The following is a 27984-nucleotide window of genomic DNA, read 5'->3' as shown; positions in this document are numbered from 1 at the left end:
GCTCGTATTAAAAATCATATATATATATATATAGTGTCAAATAAAACAATCAGCCCTGTGTACAAACCTCTGCAGGTGACAAAAAATAAAACCTCTGTGTCAAAACAAACAAAAAAACCCCAAAAAACCCAAAACAACAACAAAAAAAAAACCAAGTAAAAGAAATTAAAAAGAAAGTGCTCTCTGCTGTTCTGGCTCTCGGGGTTCTCTACAAGCAAAGGGCATCGGGGAACACCCAAAAAAACCTCCTGGCAGGGCTCAGGTAAGGCACAGAATTTTAAAATTTGGAGCTCCAGGGGGGTTCAGCACCTCTGGAGGGTCTCCCTTGACCCGTGGAGCGGGATTTGAGCTGGGGGAAGGGGGAGGGAAAAGCACCTGGGAGCTCCTTAGGGGCTCTGAAACAGCCAGCACAGGATTTAGAGCAGCTCCTGAGCTGCTGCCTCCTCCTTCTCCCCCTGTTTTCTGCCAGATGTTTTTTTTTTATCCCAGTTCTGGGCAGTTTTTAATCCAACAAGGAGGGACTGGGAACTTCAGTGAGGACTGAAGACCCACAGGCAGCACAGAGGAGTCTTAAATTCTGAACAATCTGAATTATTCTCAGCCTTTCTCAAAGCACATATTCTTTTTTTTTTTTTTTGGGGGGTGGTGGAGGGGGTTATTCTGTGATTACAGCACTGCAAAGGAGGGGAGAGGTGGAAAAACCCACCCCCTAAAAAAAAAATTCAGCTCAAAGTTAACACAGCTCAGCCAAATTCAATCCTGCACGAGGATCTTAAAACCATCAGAATTCCCAGCCCTGTTCTGGGCTTTTAATGGGTGATTTGCTCCCAGAGGAGCACCCAGGGATGCCCAGGGAGGTGCTGGAGCCCCTGGAGGTGTCTGAAAGGACTGGATTGTGGTGGTGGAGGGTCCAGGGCTGGGCTCGAGGACCTCAGAGGTCCTCCCTGACCTCCCAAATTCTGTCACTCTGACGGGTCCAGGTCCCACCCACGACTGCTGATGAGCTGAGACCACTCAGGTAACACCTCCACAGGTATCCACATCGATTTTGCTGGGAAAAAAGACCCCAAAAGCTCCTCAGTGAGAAGACAAGAAGTCCAGCCCAGCCCTGCTTGGCCGCCCCTCGAGCTCTGGGCGGTTCTCCCGGAGAGCAGCTCGGGAAGAACAAGGAATTCTGCCTGGTTTGGGGGCAGCTGCAGCCACGTTTCACACAGCCCAGCTCCCAGCACCCGGTCTGGCTCCACAAAGTGGGGGCCATGAACCCATGGACGCCCCAAAAACCAACACAGGCCGGGCCCGGTGAGGGTGAAACCAAAATGCCCACAAAGAGGAGTGAAAGCGTTGCCGTGCCCCAAATCCGAGGTCCAGAATCAAGGGAATCTCATCCTAAAACAGAAATAATTGGCAGAGTCACTGGCTCCCTCTCAGAGTCCCCTCAGGGGCGTTGTGTCCCTCGAGACACTCCAGAACCACTCATGGTGGGGGAAGGAAATTCTCGTTCCGTTCTCCCGCTGGAGCTTCTCCTCTCCTCCCACCCCCGGCTCAGGTGACCGAGTCCTTCTTCCTGCGGAAGGGCGACCTCAGCCTCCTCCACACGCTGCTCTTGGGCTTGGATTTCTTCTCCATGGCCACCACGGCCTCCCTCTCCTTGCGGCGGATCTCCCTGACCAGGGCGTGGAAGACGTCGTCGATGTAGTAGCGGTAGGCGGCCGACGTCTCGAAGAAGGGGCAGTTGAACTCCCTGGCCAAGGCAGAGCCTTCCTCCTTGGACACCTTGGAGAACAAACCCCCCACCAGCTCAGGGAAGCCAAGCCTGGTGGGTTTATTCCGTGCCTCGCTGTCACCAGGACCCTCCCAGTTCCCGCCCTTCTCCAAAGCTTTCTCCGCTAAATCCATCCCTGTTTCCACTCGCCCCCTTTCCCTGGGCGCTCGGGAAACAACACCCTTTGGAAAGGATACTCAGGAAACACCCCCCTTTGGAAAGGATACTCAGGAAACAACACCCTTTGGAAAGGATATTCCTTCCCTCGGAGCTCGGGCAGCTGAAGGTGCTCCCCTCTCCTCCTGCTCCTCGCCCCATCCTCTCCGTCCCCCGGCACCGGGATCTGATCCCCAGCGAAAGTTTATCTAATTCCAGGTGTAAAACTGGCACCTCTGGAACTGCTTTTCCAAGGCACTGGATTTCCAAGGCACTGCTTTTCCAAGGCACTGGTTTTCCAAGGCACTGGTCTCCCCCCCCACACACCCCGAGGGAAGCTTGGCCCCCAGGTTGTTTTCCCACTGCCTTCTCCAGCTGGAAGTCACTTTTCCTCTCTGTCCATCCTTATCCAAGTTCTCCTGATGCACCTCCTTTAGGATCATGGAATGCTTTGGGATGGAAGGGACCTCAAAATCAACTAATTCCACGCCCTGCCATGGGCAGGGACGCTTTCAGCTGTCCCAGGTTGCTCCAAGCCCTGTCCAACCTGGCCTTGGACACGTCCAGGGATCCAGGAGCAGCCACAGCTTCTCTGCCCAACCTGTGCCAGGGCCTGCCCCCCCTCCCAGGGGGGAATTCCTTCCCCATATCCCACCTAACCCTGTCAGTTTGAAGCCCCTGGAAGGCCACAGCTGGGTCACTCCAGAGCCTTCTCCTCTCCAGGCTGACCCATCCCAGCCTTTCCCTCTGGGCAGCGCTGCTCCATCCCTCTGATCAGCTCCAACAGCTCCAGGCCCTTCCCGCTCCGGGAATCCCAGGGCTTGGCCTCTCAGAATCCACCCCTGCCAGTGCTGTGGGATCAACCCAGAGCACGGGGGGGGTTTTCCAGGCTCTCCCCCACCCCAGGAAACCAGGAATTCCACCCCGAGGACAAACCCGGGAACGGTCAAACCCCGAACCACGCCCCGGGCTCCGCGCCCGGCCGGGAGACGAGGAGAGGGAGCGTTGGAAACCTCTGGATTTCCTCACCTGGCGCAGCTGGGACAGGTCGGATTTGTTGCCCACCAGCACGGCGGGCGTGTCGTCGGTGCGGCGCACGCGGTAGATGAGCTGCCGGAACTCCCGCACCTCGTGGAAGCTGCGCCGGTCGGTGATGGAGTAGCAGATGATGAAGCCCTCGCCCGCCCTCATGTACTGGTCCCTCATGGCCGTGAACTCCGCCTGGAAAGGCGGAATTCCCGCTCCAGGTCACCTCGCCCCGGAATCTCCCGCCCCGGTCACCGACGTTCCCGGCCCAGGCGCTCCTGGGATGGTCCCCGAGGGGAGGGAAACCCCCCTGGCGTGGGAGCGGGAGTTCCCCCAGCACAGATATTCCCATTTTCCCCACATTCCCTTTTTCTTCTCCCCCAGGATCGGGTCAGGATCGAGGCCCCACAGCGGGATCGGTTCCGTGTCTGGATCCAGCTGGGGATGGATCCCTGAGGATCCCAGGGGGGACCTCGGGGCAGGATCCCGCTGGATCCCAGTTCCCCTCCCATTCCCGGGGCTCCAAGTGAACAGCCCTGCAGGGATGCGGGAAGAGGAGGAGGAGGAAGGGGCTGACACAGCCCGGGAGGGAACTGGGACAGCCCAGGAAGGGACTGGAACACCCCAGGAAGGGACTGGGACAGCCCGGGAAGGGACTGGGACAGCCCAGGAAGGGACTGGGACACCCCGGGAAGGGACTGGGACAGCCCAGGAAGGGACTGGAACACCCTGGGAAGGGCTGGGACACCCTGGGAAGGGACTGGGACACCCCGGGAAGGGACTGGGACACCCTGGGAAGGGACTGGGACATCCCAAGAGGGGTCAGGACATCCCAGGAGGAACTGGGAAAGCCCAGGAGGGGCTGGGACATCCCAGGAGGGAACTGGGACAGCCCAGGAAGGGACTGGGACACCCTGGGAGGGGACTGGGATATCCCAGAGGGACTGGGACATTCCGGGAGGGGACTGGGACATCTTGGGAGGGGACTGGGATATCCCAGAGGGACTGGGACATTCCAGGAGGGGACTGGGAGACCTTGGGAGGGGACTGGGACACCTTGAGAGGGGATTGGGAGATCCCAAGAGGGACTGAGACACCTTGGGAGGGGACTGGGATATCCCAGGAGGGACTGGGACATTCCGGGAGGGGACTGGGACACCCTGGGAGGGGACTGGGACACCTTGAGAGGGGACTGGGACACATTGGGAGGGGATTGGGAGATCCCAGGAGGGACTGGGACACCCTGGGAGGGGACTGGGATATTCCAGAGGGACTGGGACACCTTGGGAGGGGATTGGGATATCCCAGAGGGACTGGGACACCCTGGGAGGGGACTGGGATATCCCAGAGGGACTGAGACATTCTGGGAGGGGACTGGGACACCTCGGGAGGGGATTGGGATATCCCAGGAGGGACTGGGACATTCCGGGAGGGGATTGGGATATCCCAGAGGGACTGGGACACCTCGGGAGGGGACTGGGATATCCCGGGAGTGACTGGGACATTCCGGGAGGGGACTGGGACATTCCGGGAGGGGACTGGGACACCTCGGGAGGGGACTGGGACACCTTGGGAGGGGATTGGGATATCCCAGAGGGACTGGGACATTCCAGGAGGGGACTGGGACATTCCAGGAGGGGACTGGGATATCCCAGAGGGACTGAGACATTCTGGGAGGGGACTGGGACACCTCGGGAGGGGATTGGGATATCCCAATTCCCACCCCAGGCGGAAGCAGGAACAGAGCTCAAAAAACCTCCCATTTTTCCCAGGATTTTGTGTCCCTCCCCCTGCTCCTTCCAGACTCCCTCCAGTCACTGCCCACGCACCTGCCCCGCCGTGTCCAGGATGTCCAGGTTGGCGGGCTCGTCGTCGATGCGGATCCGGATTTTATAGGCGTCCTCTGAGCGTTCCCGGCGCAGCCGTCGGGAATTGGGATGGGGACAGCGCGTCAGCACACCCACTGACACCACCCCACAGCCCCGGGGACCCTGCCCCGAGCTCAGCACCCCTGAAACCCGCCCCCTAAATGTTCTGCCTTTAAATGTATAAATATTCTGCACATAAATATATAAAATTCTGCCCATAAATATATAAAATTCTGGCTATAAATATATAAATATTCTGCCCATAAATATATAAAATTCAGCCCATAAATATATAAATATTCAGCCCATAAATATATATTTTGCCTATAAATTTATAGACATTTTGCCTATAAATATATAAATATTCAGCCCATAAATATATAAATATTCTGGCTATAAATATATAAATATTCAGCCCATAAATACATATTTTACCTATACATTTATAGACATTTTGCCTATAAATATATTAATATTCTGCCCATAAATATATAAATATTCTGGCTATAAATATATAAATATTCAGCCCATAAATACATATTTTACCTATAAATATATAGACATTTTGCCTATAAATATATAAATATTCTGCACATAAATATATAAATATTCTGGCCATAAATATATAAATATTCAGCCCATAAATATATATTTCTGCCTATAAATATATACACATTTTACCTATAAATATATAAATATTCTAGCTGTAAATATATAAATATTCTGCCCATAAATATATAAATATCTTGCCTATAAATATATATTCTGGCTATAAATATATAAATATTCTGCCTATAAATAGATATATTCTGCCTATAAATACCTATTCTGCCTATAAATATACATTCTGTCAGTAAATATGTAAATATTCTACCTATAAATATATGAATATTCTGGCTATAAATATATAAATATTCTGGCTATAAGTATACAGACATTCTGGCTATAAATATATAAACACTTATATAAAATGTATTTATATATTCTGTCTATGTATTAGTAATCTGTCTATAAATATATAAGTGTTCTGCCTAGAAATATATAAATATTCTGCCTATAAAGAGATAAATAGTCTGGCTGTAACTATATAGATATTCTATCTATAAGTATTTAGATATTTTACCTATAAATGTATAGGTAGTCTACCTATAAATATATAAATATTCTGTCCAGAGACATATAAATATTCTGCCTAGAAATGTATAAATATTCTGCCTAGAAATACACAAATATTCTGCCTATAAATACATACTCTGTTTATAAATGTACAAATACTGTGCCTATAAATAGATATTCTGTCTATAAATATAAAAATACTCTGCCTATAAACAGATATTCTGGCTATAAATATATAAGTATTTATTTAATCTGTCTATAAATATGTAACTATTCTGCCTATAAATATACAGATATTCTGGGTATAAGTACATATTCTACCTATAAATGTTTAGATATTCTGTCTATAAATAGATAATTATTCAGTCTATAAATGCATAAACATTCTGTCTATAAATATATATATTCTGCCTATAGATATATAAATATGGTGGCTGTAAATACATAAATATTCTGTCAATATTCTGTCCCTCCGGGTCAAATTAAAAAGCAGAGGGGGAAAGAGGGATTTTCCTCACCGATGGTGGGGTCGTGATCCTCGGGGAAGCGGTGGCTGATGAACTGCATGGTCATGGCTGCAGAGAAAACCCTGGACATCGTCAACCTTTGCCTTCATTTTTCCCGGTTTTTTTTCCAGGATGTTGCCCTGGGAACCCCCCCTCTTTCTCCCAAATTCCCGTTTTTCCATGTTTTCCCCCCTCAGAAGCAGGACGGCATCAAGGCCCTGACTGGAGGTACCCCTTCCACATCCCTGTGCTGAGAGGGATCCCAAGGATCCCTGACCCCATTCCCAGGGATCCCCAGCGTGTTCCCAAGGAGTCCTGACCCCTTTTTCCCATTTTCCCCACATTCCCCGTGTTTTTCACTCCCCCCTCCACCAGGATCGGGTCGGGATCCATGTCTGGATCCAGCTGGGGATGGATCCCTGAGGATCCCAGGGGGGGATCTCGGGGCAGGATCCCGCTGGATCCCAGTTCCCCTCCCATTCCCGGGGCTCCAAGTGAACAGCCCTGCAGGGATGCGGGAGGAGGAGGAGGAGGAAGGGGCTGACACAGCCCGGGAGGGAACCGGGACAGCCCAGAGGGACGGGGACAATCCAGGGGACCGGGACACCCCGGGAAGGGCCGGGATATCCCGGGAAGGGCCGGGACAGCCCGGGAGGGACAGGGACAATCCAGGGGGACCGGGACACACCGGGAAGGGCCGGGATATCCCGGGAAGGGCCGGGACAGCCCGGGAGGGACGGGGACAATCCAGGGGGACGGGGACACACCGGGAGGGACCGGGATATCCCGGGAAGGGCCGGGACAGCCCGGGAGGGACGGGGACAATCCAGGGGGACGGGGACAATCCAGGGGGACCGGGACATCCCGGGAAGGGCTGGGACAGCCCGGGAGGGACGGGGACAATCCAGGGGGACGGGGACAATCCAGGGGGACCGGGACATCCCGGGAAGGGCTGGGACATTCCAGGAGGGCCCAGAGGGACGGGGACAATCCAGGGGGACCGGGATACACCGGGAAGGGCCGGGACATTCCGGGAGGGCCCAGAAAGAGGGGGACAATCCAGGGGGACCCGGACATCCCGGGAAGGACGGGGACAGCCCGGGAAGGACCGGGACAACCCGGGGGGAAACAAGACAGCCCGGGAAGGGCCGGGACAGCCCAGTGGGATGGGGACAATCCAGGGGGACCGGGACACCCCGTGAGGGACCGGGACAGCCCGGGAGGGACCGGGACACCCCGTGAGGGACCGGGACAGCCCGGCAGGGACCGCGCCCAGACCGGGGCGGGGGGGGTGTGGGGGTTGTTAAGGGGCCGCTGCCGAGCCGGGACCCCCGGGCCGAGCCCCCCGGGCTGAGCCCCCAAACCGAGCCCCCCCAAACCGAGCCCCCCGGGCCGGTCCCCCCTCAGCACTCACCGCTCTTGCCGACGCCGCCCGCCCCGAGCATCACCAGTTTGTACTCGCGGTTCTGCCCCGCGCCGGGGCCGCCGCCGCCCGGGCGGGCTCCGGAGTCCATCGCCCCCTCTCTTCCCCTTCCCCCGGTTTCCTTCCCCCCACGCTTTTTCCCGGTTTTTCCCTTTTTTTTTTTTTTTTTTTTCGCGGTTTCCCCCCTGGTTTTGCCGGCCCCGCTCGCTGAGGCACCGAAATGGCGGCGGCTCCTCCCGGACCCGCCCCGGGCCGGGCGAGCGGCGGGCGGGGCCCGACGGCGGCTCTGAGGGGACACGGCGGGGACACAGCCGGGACCCTGCCCGGGACCCCCAACTGAGGGGGGGACACAACCGGACCCTGCCCGGGACCCCCGAACTGAGGGGGGACACGGCGGGGACACAGCCGGGACCCCCGAACTGAGGGGGGGACACAGCCGAGACCCTGCCCGGGACCCCGAACTGGAGGGGCACGGCGGGACACAGCCGGGACCCCGACTGAGGGGGACACAGCCGAGACCCTGCCCGGGACCCCCGAACTGAGGGGGGGACACAGCCGAGACCCTGCCCGGGACCCCCGAACTGAGGGGGGGACACAGCCGGGACCCTGCCCGGGACCCCCGAACTGAGGGGACACGGCGGGGACACGGCCGGGACCATGCCCGGGACCCCCGAACTGAGGGGGGGACACAGCCGGGACCCTGCCCGGGACCCCCGAACTGAGGGGACACGGCGGGGACACAACCGGGACCCTGCCCGGGACCCCCGTAACTGAGGGGGGGACACAGCTGGGACCCTGCCCAGGACCCCCGAACTGAGGGGGGGACACGGCGGGGACACAGCCGGGACCCCCGAACTGAGGGGGGGACACAGCCGAGACCCTGCCCGGGACCCCCGAACTGAGGGGGGGACACAGCCGAGACCCTGCCCGGGACCCCCGAACTGAGGGGGGGACACAGCCGGCACCCTGCCCGGGACCCCCCCCGGGACCCCCGAACTGAGGGGGTGACACGGTGGGGACACAGCCGGGACCCCTCCCGGGACCCCCGTAACCCAGGGGGGACACGGCGGGGACACAACCGGGACCCCTCCCGCGGACCCCCCCGTGACCGACATGGGGGGCTGCCCCAGCCCCCCCCTCCAGCCCCAGGAGGCAGCCCCCAGCCCCACATCCATCTCCCTCAGCCCCACATCCGTCTCCCCCAGCCCCACATCCATCTCCCTCAGCCCCACATCCATCTCCCCTCAGCCCCACGTCCTCTCCCCTCAGCCCCACATCCGTCTCCCCCAGCCCCACATCCATCTCCCCCAGCCCCACATCCATCTCCCCCAGCCCCACGTTCCTCTCCCCAGCCCTGTGGCTTCCCCAGCTTCAGGTGGCTCCCCAGGGCTCCCCCCACCCCTGAGTTCCCCCTAACCCTGGGACCCCCTCCCAGCCCAGGGGCTGCCCCAGACCCATTACCCACCCCACCCCAGCCCTGTGGCTTCCCTCCAGCCCGAGACCCCCCTTTCAGCCCCACTCTGGCACCCCAGATCCCTCTCCCACCCCTGGGTTCTCCCCAACCCTCAGAACTCCCCTCACAGCCCGGGGGCGACCCCCTGCCCCACATCCCTAACACCCCTACCACAGCCTTATCCCCTTCCCCAGATCAGGCCCCCTCCCGGCCCTGCAGCTCCAGACCCCCAAACCTCCTCCTAGACCCAGGTTCTCCCACAGCCCCAGACTCCCAAACCTCCTCCTGGACCCGGGTTCTCCCACAGCCCCACAGCTCCAGACCCCCAAACCTCCTCCTAGACCCGGGTTCTCCCACAGCTCCAGACCCCCAAACCTCCTCCTAGACCCAGGTTCTCCCCCCACCCTGCAGCTCCAGACTCCCAAATCTCCTCCTAGACTTGGGTTCTCACCCAGCCCTGCAGCTCCAGACCCCCAAACCTCCTCCTAGACCCAGGTTCTCCCACAGCTCCAGACCCCCAAACCTCCTCCTAGACTCGGGTTCTCCCCGCCTGCAGTTCCAGACCCCAAACCTCCTCCTAGACTTGGATTCTCCCACAGCCCCACAGCCCCAGACCCCCAAACCTCCTCCTAGACCCGGGTTCCCCCACAGCCCCAGACCCCCAAACCTCCTCCTAGACCCGGGTTCTCCCACAGCTCCAGACCCCCGAACCTCCTCCTAGACTCGGGTTCTCCATAGCCCTGCAGCTCCAGACCCCCAAATCTCCTCCTAGACCCGGGTTCTCCCACACTCAGACACCTCCTCTGGCCTAGGTTCTCCCAGCCCCAGCTCCAGACCCCCAAATCTCCTCCTAGACCCGGGTTCTCCCCAGCCCAGACCCCCAAGCCTCCTCCTGACAGTTCTCCCCAGCCCCACAGCTCCAGACCCCCAAACCTCCTCCTGGACCCAGGTTCTCCCACAGCCCCACACTCCCAAACCTCCTCCTAGACTCGGGTTCTCCCACAGCTCCAGACCCCCAAACCTCCTCCTAGACTCGGGTTCTCCCCCAGCCCTGTGACCCTCCCAGCCCCAGAGCTCCCTCCAGCCCCTCAAAGCCTCCCCAGCCCCACCCTGGGCCATCCCCCAGTTATGGGGTCCCCCTGACCAGGGGCTTCCCCCCTCAGCCCTGGGGTCACCCCTGGGCTTCAGAGACCCCCCAGTCCCACCCTGAGCCCCCCTCAGCCCCACAGGCTCCAAACCTCACCCAAACCACACAAACACCCCACCCCTCCCCCAGGAAGCCGAATATTTATACATTTATTTATAATGAAAGTATGGTTCTCAATTATTTACACCACAAAAGGAAAGCCCAGGTTTGCAGAGGGGGGTGAGCCCCACCCCGGGGGTGCAGCGGTGACACCACAGATCCTTAAAATCCCGTTCCAAAGGCTGCCCAGCACCCCTGGAGCAGTGCCTGGGAGCGTCACCCCGAGGTGGGGGCTGCACTGGGTGCCCCCCACCCTGCTGAGAAAAGCCCCGGGTGCAGTTCATGTCCGTACACACCATCCAGCCGCTCATTCCCAGCTCCCAGGAGCTGCTGGACTCAAGTGCTGCCCTCCCCTCCAACCCCACCCTCCTTTTCGGGAAACCCCTCGTTGGAACCTCCTGGTTCGGGGTGGAACCGAGGGGGATGAGGGAAGAGATGAAGCTCAGGAGGAGGAATTCTGTCCAGCTGCTGGGTGAGGGTGAGGTCCAGGAGGAGATTTAGTACCAGAGCTCCAGTGCCAATCCACCAGGGGCAAGATGAGCCATCCATCCAAAAACCTGAGCGTTTCCCCCCCCAGAATGAGAGAGCTGTGGGGAATCAGTAAAACCACTCTTCCAAGGAAAAAAACAAACCAACAGTGCCGAGTTACAGGAGGTGCCTGGAGTAAAAATGGAGAGTTTTCAGAAACGTTGAGTTTTTCCACAGCTCCTGGACGTTTTCCTTCCCTCTGGTGACAAGTCCCACATGGAAGCTGTGGGGCAGCAGGAGCACCCAGCAAAAAATGCCAACACTGGGTGTGGAGTGAGGTCAGTGGCACCGACTCTTCCCTTTGAGTTATCTTGGAAAAATGGGGACACGCTGGACCAAGAGGCTTCCCTGGATCCTCTTTACCTCTCCCCTTGGGGAAGGGAGCACACTGCTCCAAATCTTCTCAACTGGCAAAAAAACGCTGCCAAAAATAACGATTTTTAAAAACAACGGAGCCCTTCCAAAGTGGTGGGGTGGGGGAGGAAGAAAATTGGCTTCTTCTTCAAATGTAAAAACGAGGTTGTCTTTTTTTTTGTTTTGTTTGTTTGTTTTGTTTTGCCCAGTCCTTTCTGGAATATCCATGCAATTATTGCTAGAGGGAAGTGGGGATGGAGGGGAAAAAAAAAAACCAGATGGATGCCAAAAAAAAAAAAAAAAAGAAGAAAAAAACCACCAAAACTCTTGTGCAGCTTTTAGGGAGCCATCCAGAAGGGCATCTGTTGCTTGGCTCTCTGTTGGGAGGAGGGGTATTGGTACCCCAAACTCCAGCCCTGTGAAAAAGTACTTGCGTTTTTATGGCCTCCGTGTTCCTCCTCTTCGTCCGACGAGTCTCCAGCGTAGGCCACTAAGCCAAAGCCCTTCTCTCCAGTTTTCATCTTCTTTGCTTGATGATCTAAGGAAAGGGGGGGAAAAAAAACCCAAAAAAACCCAAAAAAAACCAACCCACCCCACCCCCATCATCAAACAGTCAGGAAAAATAAAATTAAAAAAAAAAACACGACACAAAACCACACAACAAACAACGAAGAGATAAAAACGTCCCCCAAGAAAACGAGTTAATAACAATAATAATAATAATGATAATTTCAAAAAAAAAAAAAAAATAGATGTTAATTGTCAATTTGTTAGTTGTGGACACCCGTTTTGAGGTCATCGGTGATCCGGGGCGGGGAGGCCACGCGCGAACGGCAGCAGCGACGGCCGCGCGATCCGTCAGAGCCATGGAAGAGAAGAGAGAAAGGAGAAAGAAACACACAGAAAAGGCACCGTTAGCAAAGGGGGGCCAGGGCAGGGCGCTGTCACCCACAAAAGAGAGTAATTTGTTGGGAGAAGAGGGAGTTTGGCTTGAGGGGAGCTGCGGAGGAAGCCGCGGCTCCGGGGGGATGACCCAAAAGCACCTGAGCAGTGTGAAAAATGGCTGAAAAGCACCTAAAAAGGTGAACAACTTGGGGGAAAATGCACAAAAATCGTATTTGAAAGGAGTAAAAAAAGGTGAGTGAAAAATAGAAAAAGTGGGGTTTTAAAGGAGATAAAAAATTGGGTTAAAAAAGACAAAAAATCATGTAAAATGTAACAAATCGCGTTGAAATACAGAAAGTCGCGTTGAAAATACGACAGATCGTGTAAAAATGCAAAAAATATCCCGTTTAAAACAGACAAAAAGTCAGCTTAAAAAATGCAAAGAAATAATGTAAAAAATATAAAAAAATAGCATTCAAAATAATCGCGTTAAAAATACAAAATTTCATTTAAGAAGAGATTAAAAATCACATTAAATAAAGAGAAAAGTCAGCTTGAAGATTAAAAAAAATCACCTTTGAAAAATCCCGTTTAAAAAAAGAGAAAAAAATCACATAAAAATACTGAAAATCACATTAAAAAAAAAAAAGTCAGCTTTAAAAATACAAAGAAATCAGCTTAAAATGCAAAAAAATCATCTTAAAAATACAGAAAAATCACATGAAACAAGACAAAAAATCAGCTTAAAAAAAGACAAAAAAAATCACCTTAAAAAAATCGTATAAAAATACAAATAACATAAAAATAAAATCACATTGAAAGGATACAAAAAATCCGCTTAAAAATACAAAAAAAAATCACCTTAAAAAAATTTTAAAAATTGCATTAAAAATACAAAAAAATCAAATACAAAAAAAATCACACAACAAATTACAAGAAATGACATAAAAATACAAAAAGTCGCATTAAAGAATACAAAAATTCACATAAAAATACCAAAAAAATAGCATTAAAAATAAAAAAATCACCTTATACATACCAAAAAATCACAATAAAATACAAAGAAATCACAGAAAAAAAAAATAAAAAAAACCACACTAAAAATCCACCAAAAATCACACAAAAATACAAAAAGTCGGCATTAAAAAATACCCAAAAAATCACATAAAAATACCCCAAAAATCGCATTAAAAATACTAAAAATCACCTTTAAAAATACAAGAAAATCACCTTAAAAAAAAAAAAAAAGAAAGCAAATACAAAAAGCCCGCTCCCAACGAAACAAGAGTGCCAGGAAGCCCAGGTGAAATCAGCTCCCTGTGAGAAGGGCTCTCATCATCCCCCTCCTGTGCTCTGATCACCTCTCAGAGCCCTTTCAGAGCAGTGTGGTGTCACCTGCCGCAAAAACAGCCAAAAAATATAAACGGTGACTGATTTAATCACGGGTTTAACCCGTGTGGGGAGGGCCCAAGGTGTGTGGGGAGGGCCCAAAGCCGAGGCCGAGCCGTGTCATGAGAGCCATGGCTGTGTGGGGAGGGCTCGAGGCCAAGGCCGAGCTGTGTTGGGAGGGTCAAGGCTGTGTAGGGAGGGCCTGAGGACGTGTGGGGAGGGTCAAGGCCATGTGGGGAAGTCCTGAGGCCGAGACCAGGCTGTGTGGGGAGGGCCCGAAGCCGAGGCCAGGCTGTGAGGGGAGCGCTTGAGGCTGTGTGGGGAGGGCCTGAAGCCGAGGCTGGGCCGTGTGGGGAGGGCCTGAAGCCAGGGCAGGCTGTGTGGGGAGGGCCCAAGGCCGTGTGGGGAGGGCCCGAAGCCAGGCCGGGCTGTGAGGGGAGGGCCCGAAGCCAGGCCAGGCTGTGTGGGGAGGGCCGAGCCCAAAGGTGGGGCTGCCCCTCTTGGCACTCACCGTGGCTGCCCGGTACAGACCCCGCACCTTTTCTCTCCTCAGACTCCGATTTGATTCCAGGGACGGGAAAAGCTGGCGGAGGCATCAACTGCCTGTGGGAGGCAAGGCAGAGCTTTAGTTTCCCTGGGTTTGTTTTTACAACAAGAGTCGAAGGGATAAAACCCAAATTCCTAAGCGGGAGTTGGACTCCGAGCTCTGACTCATCCAGCAGAGACTCCTGGCCCCGCTCCGGGAGCTGTGGGGTGTTCTCCCGACATTCCCGCCTGCAAACGGGGCAGGATGGGCTGGCACAGGGATGAGGAAGGGGCTGGAGGTGGAAGCCAATTAAAAGTCATTAAAACCCCAAGAAAATACAAAAAAATCGCATTAAAGAAATAAGAAAAATCGCTTTAAAAATATGCAAAAAAATTTCATTAAAAATACGCAAAAATGGCATTAAAAATACAAAAAATCGCCTTGAAAAACACAAAAAATTCCATTAAAAATACAAAAAAATGGCATTGAGATAATAAGAAAAGTCACTTAAATAGATACACAAAAAATCACATTAAAAGATATGCAATAAAATCACATTAAAGATATACAATAAAATCACATTAAAAGATATGCAATAAAATCACATTAAAGATATGCATTAAAATCACATTAAAAGATATGCAATAAAATCACATTAAAAGATATACAATAAAATTACATTCAAAAATACAAAAAAAACCAAAAATCACCTTAAAAACCCTGAAAAATAACATTAAAAATACAACAAAACGCATTTAAAAAAACCCCAAAAATGCATTAAAAATATGCAAAAGATGGCATTAAAAATACAAAAAAAATCCCCTTAAAAGAAAAAAAAATTTCTTAAAAATACAAAAAATCCCATTAAAAATATATTAAAAAATCACAAAAACCCCACCAAAAATCACATTAAAAATACAAAAAATCAAATTAAAAAGATTAAAAATTCACATTAAAAATATTTAAAAATCACAAAAATATTTTAAAAATCACATTAAAAATATGAAAAAATCACATTAAAAGTATAATTAAAATCACATTAAAATATAAAAAATCACATTAAAAATATTTAAAATTCACATTAAAAATATTAAAAAATCACATTAAAAAGATTAAAAAATCACGTTAAAAAGATTAAAAATTCACATTAAAAATATTAAAAATATTTTAAAATCACAAAAATATTTTTAAAATCACATTAAAAATATGAAAAAAATCACATTAAAAGTATTCTTAAAATCACATTAAAATACAAAAAATCACATTAAAAAGATTAAAAATTCACATTAAAAATATGAAAAAATCACAACAATTATTTTAAAAATCACATTAAGAATATAAAAAATCACATTAAAAATATAAAAAATCACATTAAAAAGACTAAAAAATCACATTAAAAATATGAAAAAAATCACATTAAAAATATGAAAAAAATCACATTAAAAATATGAAAAAATCACATTAAAAATATGAAAAAATCACATTAAAAATATTTAAAAATCACAATATTTAAAAAATCACATTAAAAATATAAAAAAATTACATTAAAAATATAAAAATCACATTAAAAATATAAAAATCACATTAAAAATATATAAAAATCACATTAAAAATATTTTAAAAATCACACTAAAACCATTAAAAAATCACATTAAAAGCATGCTGGGCCCCTCCCCTGCCCCGCTCACCTGTCCCTCTCTCTCTCCTTTCCTGAGGAACTTGCTGCCTTCGGCCCGGCTCCCTCGATTTCGCTCGCACTGGAGAAGCCTGTACCTAAATTAGTCATATGAATGGGTCCATGCTATGAGCAGAAAAACACACGGCATTAGCACATCTACCTCTACACCACGAGCTCCAGCTCCTCAACGATACCTGTGAGGAAACACCCAACCTGTCACAGCTCTAGGAGGAACCGCTACACAGAGCCTGGCACCAAAAACACAAACAATGCTCTCTCCTAAAAAAATGATGAGGGCAGGGGGCACCTCAGCTCCTGCTGCAGCTTTGCTGCAGGGCAGGGGGGTAAAAGAGCATCTGTCACCTCCTCAGTCAGCTCACCCTGAGCTGGACAGGCCACTGTTATCTCTAAAATTCCTTATTTTTATTAGGGGCTCTGCCTGAGGCAGGGGGTGGATCATCAGGGATTGCAGGCACTCCCTTTCCTCCCGTAAAAAAAAACATCTGAAGAACTCAAAGTTAAGCTTTCTTAAAGTTATTTAAAACTTGCTAGCTAAAAAAAAAAAAAAAAATTAGATAAATGAGTCTTTAAAACTAGGCTTCTTGAAATCCTCTCAAGTGCAACCTGCAAGGAAGGGCAGTGGGAAAATCTGGGAGTTATTGCCACGTTTCCCTCCCGCTCCTCGAAACACCCACCCAAAAAAAAAAAAAAATCATCCAGTAAGCCCCCAAAATAATCTGGTTGGACATTAAACAAGTCCCACACTGTTGTGACCTCCGAGCTGAACACTCTGCTCCGAGTTTGGGCAAGACTGGGAAGCAGCTGGGATGAATTCAGCCCCAGTTTAAGAGCAGTGAATCCACTCAGGAGACACCAAAAGCGTGGCCCTCCCCCCCCTGTTTTGGGACAGCTCTGCCCTCTGCCAAAGAGCCCTGCCAGATGAACTCAGCTGAGAACCACCTCTCTCCAACCCAGCTCTGGTTTTGGTGGGGGGGATGCAGTAAAATTGCTGATTTTATTCCACCTGGTATCCCAGCAGTCCTGACTCCCTCTCATCGGGCAGCTCCTCGGTGAAGCGTCTCTTTTGGCCCTGGGGGTGGGCTTGCACTTGTGGCTGAGCACCAGTTGGCAGGCTGGTTTTTACTGGGGCAGCAGGAAGGAAAGGAGCACTCAGCGGACTCTGGCGTGCACAAGGTGGAGACAAAACACAGGGAAAAATTGGGATTGTGCAAGTTAACGACTCGTTCCACGTGGTTTCATGCAGAGGGGCAGAACACAGCTAAGTCTGGCTTTGGAAAAAATGTAAAAGAAGGTAAGAGAAAATTCACAGCTTGGAGGTAAATTAAGTATTTCATTCATAGAATGCTCCCACCTCAGACTCATCCTAAGATGTAACCCAGACTAACCCTCATCTGTAACTCAGACTCATCCTAAACTGCAACCCAGACTAATCCTAACCTTTAACCCAGACTCATTCTAAACTGTAACCCAGACTAAACCTAACCTGTAACCCAGACTAATCCTAACCTTTAACCCAGACTCATCCTAAACTGTAACCCAGACTAAACCTAACCTGTCACCCAGACTCATCCTAATCTGTAACCCAGACTCATCCTAACCTGTCACCCAGACTAAACCTAACCTTTAACCCAGACTCATCCTAAACTGTAACCCAGACTAAACCTAACCTGTCACCCAGACTCATCCTAACCTGTCACCCAGACTCATCCTAACCTGTCACCCAGACTCATCCTAACCTGTCACCCAGACTAAACCTAACCTTTAACCCAGACTCATCCTAACCTGTCACCCAGACTCATCCTAATCTGTAACCCAGACTAACTCTTATCTGCAACTCAGACTCATCCTAACATGTCACTCAAGACTCATCCTGTCACCCAGACTCATCCTAAGCTGTAACTCAACTCATCCTAAGCTGTAACCCATCATTATCTGTAAACCCAGACTCATCCTAACCTGTAACCCAAACCCTTGTCCCTAACACTGGATGAACTTTAAGGTCCCTTCCCACCCAAACCACTCTGGGATTCTCTGATTCCACCCTGGCACCTTTTACCGCTTTGGAGACACCTCTACTAAAAGCAAAGCCAGGATCAGAAACCACTTCCCTTGCCTGAAATCAGCCAGAATTAACCAGGGGCATCACAGCCTGGGACGACACCTGTCAAAAACAATCCACCCACCCCCCAAAAAGGAGCCACCACTCCCCTGATGTTTACAGGGCACATAAAAACCCGCAGTGTGCTTAGAAGGAAGCACCAGCAAAGCAGTAACAGACATGAGAGTCCCCAGAGAAGAGCTCTGCACGTGTCCCCCGTCCCTCCCAGCGGGGCAGAGCTGAGGGGACCCCCCCGGGGGCGTTACCTGGCCGGTGCTGGCTGGGGGCTGCACCTGAGGGATGGGGTACTGCGTGGGCACGGGCGGCACGGCCGTGGGCAGGGCTGGCAGCACGCCCGGCGCCAGGGGCACGGCGGGGGGGACGATGCCTGGCACCCCGTAGGGCGGCTGGACGGGCTGCTGAGGAGGGGCCACCACGGGGTACCCTGACTGGTACCCGTTGGAGGGGTAGTAGGACGGCTGGGAGGGGACGCTGTTGATGGTGGCGGGTTGGGTGAAGCCTGGGGGGATAAAAAGAGGGTCACGATTAAATCAGAGGCCAGTTGAGCAGAGAATATCAAAGAAGGGCTCTGAGAGGTGAATTGGGGCTGGTATTTACCTGCCAGGGGGACTGCAGTGGTTATCTGGTTCACAAATCGGGAGTACTCGGCGTGGACCTAGGAAGGATTTCCAGGGATGACACAACAAACATCTACTTCCCAAATCAGCCCTTTGTGCAGCCCCCACAACCCTGTGAGGATGTTCTGCTGATTACAGAACACACCATGCACATCATGACCCCTCTGGGGTAGATTTGTGTAAAATACGGGATAACCTTTCACAGATTAAGGGAAGTGAAAAAAAGAGAATGGCAAATTAACTGCTACAACAGAGACAAGATACTCAGAGAACCTAAAAAGCTTCCATGTATTTCTTTCAAGGGAAACTTTGCAGCCTACACTCAATTATCAATATTAACAGAAAGGCTCCCACAGGGCTTTGCTCCATTTGCATTCAGATGAGAAAAGCTTAAGAGAGAAACTCGTTTTGGGAGAGATTTTCTAGGGTTTTATTTTTGGCTACACCAATCACTCCCTGTTTCCTGAAGCAGACAGTGCAGCTCTGGATAACATGGGAAGCTTTTTTCCCCCCACCCCCCCTAAAATTCCACTACTACAGCTCCATCCTGAGAAATGTTTGTTGTCTCTACAAGAATTAAGATCCCTTCCAGCAGCACTTGGAAGGGAAAACCCATCAGCAAGTCAGACACACAGACATTAAAAAGAGCATTAAAGCATCGTCAGTTTTACCCCAAAGCTACAACAGGCTCTGAAACCTCATACTTGTAAGAGCTACTCACTGTTTGCAAGAGGTTCTCACACAGCTTTTTAGCAGCTGCCAAACCTTCTGGCTTTGGGTGGCTGAAAGGACAGACAGAAAAAGAAAAACAAACCACCTCATCAGCACAACTCTGACAGGTTTGGGAGCTCCCTCTTTCACCAGCAACCTCCTGTCAGACTGAGCCCCTTAAGAAGAAACTCTGGTCTAAGAATCAAGGTTTTAAGAAGAAAACTTGGGCTAGTGGAAGGTGTCCCTGCTCAGGGCAGGGGGTGGAACTGGATGGGTTTAAGGTCCCTTCCAACCCAAACCACTCTGGGATTCCCTGATTCCACTCTTGTCACCGTAGGGTTGATTCTTTGCCACTTTACAGACCCCCCAGGGATCAGCGCTGGGCCCAGTTTGACATCTTTACTGATGATTTAGATGAGGGGATCGAGTGCATCATCAGCAAACGTGCAGATGACACCGGGCTGGGGGTGTGTTGATCTGGGAGGCAGGAGGGCTGTGCAGAGGGACCTGGACAGGCTGGAGAGATGGAAAGGATCCAAGGGGATGAGGTTCAACCAGGCCAAGTGCCGGGTCCTGCCCTTTGGCCACAACAACCCCCGGCAGCTCCAGGCTGGGGACAGAGTGGCTGGAGAGCAGCCAGGCAGGAAGGGAGCTGGGAATTGGGATGGGATTGGTGTCCAGCTCCCCTCAGCTCAGGAAGGACACGGAGGGGCTGGAGCAGGTGCAGAGAGGAGCAGCGAGGCTGGGGAAGGGTCTGGAGCACAATTCCCGTGGGGAGAGGCTGAGGGACCTGGGGGGGCTCAGCCTGGACAGGAGGAGGTTCAGGGGACTCTCCACAACCCCCTGACAGGAGGGGGGAGCTGGGGGTGGGTTGAGCTCTGCTCCCAGGAACCAGCAGCAGGACAAGAGGGTCTCCAGCTGTGCCAGGGGAGGTTTGGGTTGGATATCGGGAAGGAATTCTTTCCAGAGTGATCAGACATTGGAATGGGCTGCTCAGGGAAGGGGTTTGGAGTCACCACCCTCCATTCCCTGAGGATTTTAAGGACAGTCTGGATGTGGCACCGGTGCCACGGGCTGGGAACCACGGCGGGGTTGGAGCGAGGACTGGGCTGGCTGATCTCAGAGGTCCTTCCCAACCCGGCTGATCCTGGGATTCCGTGATCCCTGCCTGGGAAGTGGGAATTGGCGTGTTTTTAACCTCCCCCCATACCTGATGTAGATGTACATGGGCTCAAAGGCCTCTCTGCCCGAGGCTGGCTCGATGCAGCCCGAGCCCTTCCCTCGCAGGAAGACCTTGGCGCCCGTCTCCACCTGGATGTGCTGCAGGTAGGAGCAGCCCGGCCCCTCCACCTTCTCCTTCACGTTGAAGGTGGGCACGGCGTGTTCCAGCCCCACAAACAGCTTGTCCTGCACGTAATGCATCTGTAAACGAGCGGGGACAGCCGGTTATTTCACTCACAGTTGGGAAACGGGGGCAGAATCCTCGGTGTGACGACAGGAGCGGTCAGTGTGAGATGGCACAGTGAGCCCCGGGCTCTGCTGGAAGCGGGACTGCTCTCTCCATCCCTTTGATGTCAGGAGGTCACGGTCACCTGAGCCTCACTCTCCAGACTCAGCCTCTTCAGTCCTCCAGTTTTTAACAACACACAAGAGGGGTGTTGATTTTTATTTTCTGTTTTATTCTTTTACGTGTTATTTTTAATTTTTATTTATTTATTTAGAATTTTTATGTCAAATTTTTATATTTCCTATTTTATTTTTTTAATTTAATTTTTATTTATTTTGGATTTTTATGTCTAATCTTTATATTTTCTTTTAAATTTTATTACTTTTAAATTTTTATTTCTCTTAAATGTTTATGTCTAATTTTTATATTTTCTTTTAAATTTTATTATTTTTAAGTTTAATTTTTATTTATTTTACATTTTTATTTCTAATTTTTATAGTTTTCTTTTAATTTTTATTTTCTTTTCATTTTTATTATTTTTAAGTTTAATTTTGATTTATTTTAATTTTTTATATTTTAATTTTTATTTTCTTTTAATTTTATTTTTAAGTTTAATTTTGATTTATTTTAATTTTTTATATTTTAATTTTTATTTTCTTGTAATTTTATTTTTAAGTTTAATTTTGATTTATTTTAATTTTTTATATTTTAATTTTTATTTTCTTGTAATTTATCTTTTAATTTTTAGTATTTTTAAATTGAATTTTGATTTATTTTAAATTTTTATATTTTAATTTTTATTTTCTTTTAATTTTTCTTTTAATTTTTAGTATTTTTAAATTGAATTTTTAGTTCTTTTAAATTTTTATATTTTCTTTTAATTTTTATTATTTTTAAATTGAATTTTGATTTATTTTAAATTTTCCTATTTTCCTTTAATTTTTATTATTTTTAAATTGAATTTTGATTTATTTTAAATTTTTATATTTTCCTTTATTTTTTATTTTTAAATTGAATTTTCATTTATTTTAAATTTTTATATTTTCCTTTTTTATTATTTTTAAATTGAATTTTTAGTTCTTTTAAATTTTTATATTTTCTTTTAATTTTTAGTATTTTTAAATTGAATTTTGATTTATTTTAAATTTTTATATTTTCCTTTAATTTTTATTATTTTTAAATTGAATTTTTATTTATTTTAATTTTTATATTTTCTTTTAATTTTTATTTTATTTCAATGTCTATTAATTTAATTTTCATATTTTATAACATCCTTTTAATTTTTATTTTTCCATTCTCTTTTTTTATTTTGAATTTTTATTTTTTAATTGTTATTTCTTTCTATTTTTGTTTTTAAACTTTATTTTTACTTTGTATTTATTACTTTAGTTTTAATTATTATTATTATTGTTATTATGATGATGATGCAGTTTGAGCCGCGGATTTTGTGGGGTTTTCTGTTTGTCTGGGTTTATTTTTCACAAACACTTTGGAGTATTCTGGAACAGCTGAACCTCGTCACGGGTGCCATTCCGTGAATCCCAACCCCTGAGCACTCACCCCTGACTGGAAAGGGGGTTTCTGGCCGACAGCCGGGCTCATCTGGGCGATGGGGGCTGGCTGGTGATACACGGTGACCGTGGCCCCGTTGAAGGTGGGGCTGGAGCCCGTGGCCGCCTTCACCACCCCGTTGGTGATGATCTCCTTAATTCTGTTCACAGCTCCTGATGGACACAAAACCAGATGAATTCCTGCTTTCCAGCCCAACCAAAGTGCTCCTGATCAACACAAAACCAGATGAATTCCCGCTTTCCAGCCCAACCAAAGTGCTCCTGATGGACACAAAACCAGATGAATTCCCGCTTTCCAGCCCAAAGTGCTCCTGATCAACACAAAACCAGATGAATTCCCGCTTTCCAGCCCAACCAAAGTGCTCCTGATGGACACAAAACCAGATGAATTCCCGCTTTCCAGCCCAAACAAAGTGCTCCTGAGGGACACAAAACCAGATGAATTCCCGCTTTCCAGCCCAACCAAAGTGCTCCTGATGGACACAAAACCAGATGAATTCCCGCTTTCCAGCCCAAAGTGCTCCTGATGGACACAAAACCAGATGAATTCCCGCTTTCCAGCCCAAACAAAGTGCTCCTGATGGACACAAAACCAGACGAATTCCCACTTTCCAGCCCAACCAAAGTGCTCCTGATGGACACAAAACCAGATGAATTCCCGCTTTCCAGCCCAACCAAAGTGCTCCTGATGGACACAAAACCAGATGAACTCCCGCTTTCCAGCCCAACCAACGTGCTCCTGATGGACACAAAACCAGATGAATTCCGCTTTCCAGCCCAAAGTGCTCCTGATGGACACAAAACCAGATGAATTCCGCTTCCAGCCCAACCAAAGTGCTCCTGATGGACACAAAACCAGATGAATTCCCGCTTTTCAGCCCAACCAAAGTGCTCCTGATGGACACAAAACCAGATGAATTCCCACTTTCCAGCCCAAAGTGCTCCTGATGGACACAAAACCAGATGAATTCCCGCTTTCCAGCCCAACCAAAGTGCTCCTGATGGACACAAAACCAGATGAACTCCCGCTTTCCAGCCCAAAGTGCTCCTGAGGGACACAAAACCAGATGAATTCCCGCTTTCCAGCCCAAAGTGCTCCTGATGGACACAAAACCAGATGAATTCCCGCTTTCCAGCCCAACCAAAGTGCTCCTGAGGGACACAAAACCAGATGAATTCCCGCTTTCCAGCCCAACCAAAGTGTGGCACAGCTGGGTGTGCCTGCTCTGTGACACGAGGGGTTCATCTGCCCCAGAATGGTACCCTGGGGTGGGAGGATCACTGAGGATGGCTCCAAGGCACAGCTGGAGCTCTGGAAAGGGCATTTCAGCTGGATATTTGGAAAGGTTCTGCCCCCAGAGGGTGGTTGGCACTGAACAGGCTCCCCAGGGCAGTGGGCACGGCCCCAGGGCTGCCAGAGCTCCAGGAGGGTTTGGACAACGCCCTGAGGGACAGGGGGGGATTCTTGGGGTGTCTGTGCAGGGCCAGGGGTTCCACTCCATGATCCTTGTGAGGCCCTTCCAGCTCAGGATTGATTCCATGAAACATCAGGGCTCCCTGTCCGCTCCCACCCTGGCAAGGCCTGCACTGATGTTTTAGGACAAACACCAATGTTTAGGTCCTGCAGTTGGGGAGGAGCAACCCCAGGCTGGGAAGCAAAAACAGGACACAAAACTGAGGCCCAGAAGTTGCACCTGGACTCGAGGAAGAACTTCTGCCCTGGGCAGTGACCCAGCCCTGAACAGGCTGCCTGGGCAGGGTGGGGATTGTCCCTCCCTGGAGATATTCCAGAGATATTCCACACATCCCACGTGCCAGGGGGATGATCCTGCCTGGTGACCCTGTATGGTCCCCTCTTGTCCCTCTGTCCTATTCCAGTGGGATCTGGGTGTGTTATCCACGAGACCACCTGCCTAGAAAACCCACCCAGCCACTCCCCCCACCCTCCCTGTGGTCTCCCCAAAGCTTCCTGACTCTCCAGAGTTTCCTCAGGAAATGGTGGGACCTCAGGAATTTCAGTGTGTGGATGGGGTCTGTTACCAAAACCGAGGTATTTACAGTGCAAATCAGACAAGGCCACTCAGGCAGCCCCTTTAGCACCACTAAAATGGGGGAAAAAGCAGATTGTTTTGTACTTACTGTCCACCAGCTCCCGCGTCTGACCCTGCACGTGAAGATACAAGGGACGGTCCCTGGGGAGGGAAGGGCAAAAATTCCATGAAACCCACCCAGCAATGGACTCCATTTAATTTACTTTACAGACAGGCAGTCACAGAGATCTCCTCAAATAAGGGAATTCAACTTCCTGGAGCATCAAACAGCAAAAAAAATATATTTATGTGATGTTTTATTAGAGTTACACCACTGGAAACTTTAATTTGTTTGTGCACAGTCAGGATTTCAATCAATTCTTAGGCAGGTAGGGAAGAAGTGGTGTGGTCAGGACCATCAAACTGGCAAATTAGGAATCATGGCAAAATATTAATTGTGGCAAATTATGAATAATGGGAAATTATGAATAATGGGAAATTATGAATAATGGCAAATTATGAATGGCAAATTATGAATTATGGGGAACAGTAATTGCAGCAAAAAATGAATGATGGCAAAATATGAATGATGGGAAATTATGAATTATGGTAAATTATGAAAAAATGGTAAATTATGAAAGGTGGTAAATTATGAATTGTGACAAATTATGAAAAGTGGTAGATTATGAATTGTGGCAAATAATTAATTACGGCAATTTATTAATTATACCAAAATATGAATGATGGCAAATTATTAACAGTGGGAAATTATGAATAATGACAAATTATGAATTGTGGCAAATTACATAAAAAAGGCAGATTATGAATGGTGGCAAAATATGAATAATGGCAAATTATGAATTATGACAACATATTAAAAATTTACAAATTATGAATTGTGGCAGATTATGAATTGTGGCAGATTATGAATTGTGGCAGATTATGAATTGTGGCAGATTATGAATCGTGGCCAGACATGAGCAAAACTGCTCACGGAGAACAAACCAAACAGGCACCTCAGCAATCCCCCTCCCGAGGAGGGGAAAAAAAACAGAACCCCCCAAAAAATCCAAAGAGCTACAAACCCAGGTCCCACTTTCGCTTTCTCCTCTGCAGTCATGAACCTCCCCCGGGTGGACACGGCAGCTCCACTCAGGCGGCTGATCTGCAACAGAGGGAAACCCATTTACCAACCATTAACGAGGCACTCGCCAAAACACCGAGGAAACCACAAAACAGCAACTTGCTGCGGGTTCCTTCCAGCCCACCAGTCAGAGCTCAGCCTCTGAGTTCATTCCACGGGTTTCCAAACGTCAAAGTGTCAGGAGAGTTCAGCTCCTACCTCGTCCTGGGTCTGCCCCCTGGTCAGCAGGTTCCTGCAGGTGAGGGGCACGTCGTTGATCTCCACCTCCGCCACCACGAGGTCATCTTTGCTTTTGCTGGCGGCTGGACCTTTCCCCAGAGCCTGCAGCTTCAACAGAGAACATTCCCAGTGGTTGGAAAGCCAGGAACAAACCAGCTCTGGTGGGGGGTGAAGGTTCTCCTCGCTCACCCTTTCCAGTTGTTGAACCCCAAATCGTCACAAATATTAACAGAAAGAACCCTGGAGCTGCTCAGTCTGCCCCCTCACAGCCCTGAGCCCAAACAAAAGCCTTTCATCTCTGCCACATTTTAACCTCATCGTTAATGTTTCTGCTCTGGGGGGCAGAAACAGAGGCAGAGCCAGAGCTGTGAAGCTGCTCGAGCACCTCCCTCCTGAAGGGGCAGAAATCTAAGACTAAAGGAACGTGAAGTTCATGTTTCTATCCCTTCCTTATCTCAGCTGCCTTCAAACATAGAGAGAACTTCGAATTTCTGCTCAGGATTTGAACTCCCCTTTTAAAAACGGAGTATTTTGCATCAGTGTCGACACTCCGAGAAATAAAAAAGCCACAAGAGCCACAGATTTAGGAGGAGTTGGGAGTCACCACGAAGATCTGGGAGCTTTTTATTTCAATGTGTGGAGCGAGTACAGCCTTCTAAAGGCTCTGGAGTGGATTTTGGGGGGTTATAAACATCAACCAAGGCTCTAATTAAAAAAGGAGAACCTTCCAGAAACACCCAACCACTCATCAAATATCACAGGAAGACACAGCACTTAAAAAAGAGCCACAGGGCAGCAGTGCAGGGACTGCAGTGCATTGCACAGACATTAAATGGTACAGGCATTAAAATGTACAGATATTAAACTGCTCCACTCCTTCCACGTTTTTATTAAAAAAAAATAAAGTCCTTTCCTTAACCTGGAGCTCCTTGATTTCCACCTCCTCCCAACCTGAAGCGTCACCAGAGTTTAATTACTCTGGGAAATGCCCCCGCTGAGCATTCCCTACCAACAGCAATAAAAACGTAAGCATGTTTAAATATACATATTTTTTACTGTATTAAATAATAAAGCCATATATTGGGAAGGAATTCCTCCCTGTGAGGGGGGGGAGCGGCCGGGACGGAATTCCCAGAGAAGCTGTGGCTGCCCCCGGATCCCTGGAATTGCCCAAGGCCGGTTTGGAGCAACCTGGGCTAGCGGAAATTGTCCCTGCCCAAGGAACTGGATGAGCTTTAAGGCCTTTTCCAAGCCAAATCATCATCTTTTCCATGAGCTCTGCTAGCTGGAAAACCCTTCAGGAAAACCACTCTGAAGGAGCTGGGCTGGCTGATCCTCGTGGCGTCCCTTCCAGCCCAGAACATTCCGTGACCCCGTGGAAAAACTTTTAAACCTCCCCCCCAGCCCGCTCCCCGAGGTGGCTTCGTAAAGCCTTACAAGGCTGAAGAAAAAAAAAAAATACATTAAAAGTATGTTTCCTGAGCGATTCTATCGCCCCCAACTCCACGGCCTCCGGAGCCCACCCGCGACCTCCCCCCTCTCCCACCCACCTTGTCGGCCGTGCTGGGCGCCGGCTTCAGCTTCCCCTTGGCCATCAGCATGGCGTTGATCTTGGCCGCCACGGCCGCGGCCGCATCCAGCGCTCCCGAGGGCGCCGCGGAGCCCTCGGCCCCGGCCGCGGTGGAGGCGGCGCTGCCGCCATCGCCGCCCCCGGCGGGGAAGGGCCGGCCGGGCAGCGGCGCCGTGCCGGGCAGCAGGAAGGTGGGCGCCGGGCCAGGCTGGTCCCACTTGCTGCGGCGCCTGCAGAAAGAGGAGAGGAGGGTGAGGAGGGCGATGAGGGCGAGGAGGAGGAGGGGAGGAGGCGGCCGCCCTCACCCGCCCGCGGCCCCCGCGTCCCGCTGCGCTCCGCCGCCCGCAGACATGGCCGACATGGCGCCCTCACGGCACTGCCCGCCCCGCCCCGCCGCTTCCGGCCCCGCGCGGGCACTTCCGGCCGCTGCCATGGAAACCGGCGGGAACTTCCGGGGGTTGCCATGGAGACCGGGAGGGAACGGGAACGGGAATGGGAATGGATGGGAATGGGAATGGGGGGATCGTGGAATTGTAGGATAGGGGGGTCGGGGGATGTGGCGGAGTTATAGAATAATGGGATCGTGGAATCGGAGGGGGGGGCGTCATGGAATTATGGG

The 27984-nt window shown here is 49.7% G+C and overlaps 2 protein-coding genes and 1 non-coding gene across 6 annotated transcripts; all 3 read right to left on the bottom strand.

Moving 5' to 3' along the window:
* Positions 1–2: 2 nt before the first annotated feature.
* On the bottom strand, positions 3–7981 carry RIT1 (Ras like without CAAX 1). The gene is made up of 5 exons (XM_050306284.1): positions 7849–7981; positions 6447–6503; positions 4774–4847; positions 2948–3139; positions 3–1773 (listed from the first exon to the last, which is right to left on the bottom strand). Exons 1-5 carry the CDS (start codon positions 7946–7948, stop codon positions 1543–1545), a joined length of 654 nt encoding a protein of 217 aa, XP_050162241.1. The 5' UTR covers positions 7949–7981; the 3' UTR covers positions 3–1542.
* Positions 7982–10581: 2600 nt separating this feature from the next.
* On the bottom strand, positions 10582–27727 carry KHDC4 (KH domain containing 4, pre-mRNA splicing factor). Of its 4 annotated transcripts, none has more exons than XM_050306281.1 (14): positions 27671–27727; positions 27346–27595; positions 25775–25903; positions 25518–25597; positions 24542–24594; positions 22392–22555; positions 20595–20806; positions 19395–19455; positions 18654–18711; positions 18302–18555; positions 16941–17096; positions 15927–16039; positions 14224–14315; positions 10582–11976 (listed from the first exon to the last, which is right to left on the bottom strand). In XM_050306281.1, exons 1-14 carry the CDS (start codon positions 27724–27726, stop codon positions 11777–11779), a joined length of 1878 nt encoding a protein of 625 aa, XP_050162238.1. In that variant the 5' UTR covers position 27727; the 3' UTR covers positions 10582–11776. The 4 variants fall into 4 exon arrangements, 3 of the variants coding, with proteins under 3 accessions (XP_050162238.1, XP_050162237.1, XP_050162239.1); XR_007627587.1 differs by having other exon boundaries at positions 11920–11976; positions 15927–16011; XM_050306282.1 differs by lacking the exon at positions 10582–11976 and adding an exon at positions 13809–14003 and having other exon boundaries at positions 14171–14315.
* LOC126635272 (small Cajal body-specific RNA 4) lies at positions 20890–21018 on the bottom strand. The gene has a single exon (XR_007627589.1). It is a non-coding gene; the product is annotated as a small Cajal body-specific RNA 4 (non-coding RNA).
* Positions 27728–27984: the final 257 nt, after the last annotated feature.

This window comes from Myiozetetes cayanensis, unplaced genomic scaffold, assembly GCF_022539395.1.
Source record: "Myiozetetes cayanensis isolate MyiCay16 unplaced genomic scaffold, myiCay2020 scf119, whole genome shotgun sequence".
In the NCBI taxonomy this organism is placed as follows: domain Eukaryota; kingdom Metazoa; phylum Chordata; class Aves; order Passeriformes; family Tyrannidae; genus Myiozetetes; species Myiozetetes cayanensis.
This window is presented reverse-complemented; position numbering and strand designations above follow the sequence as displayed.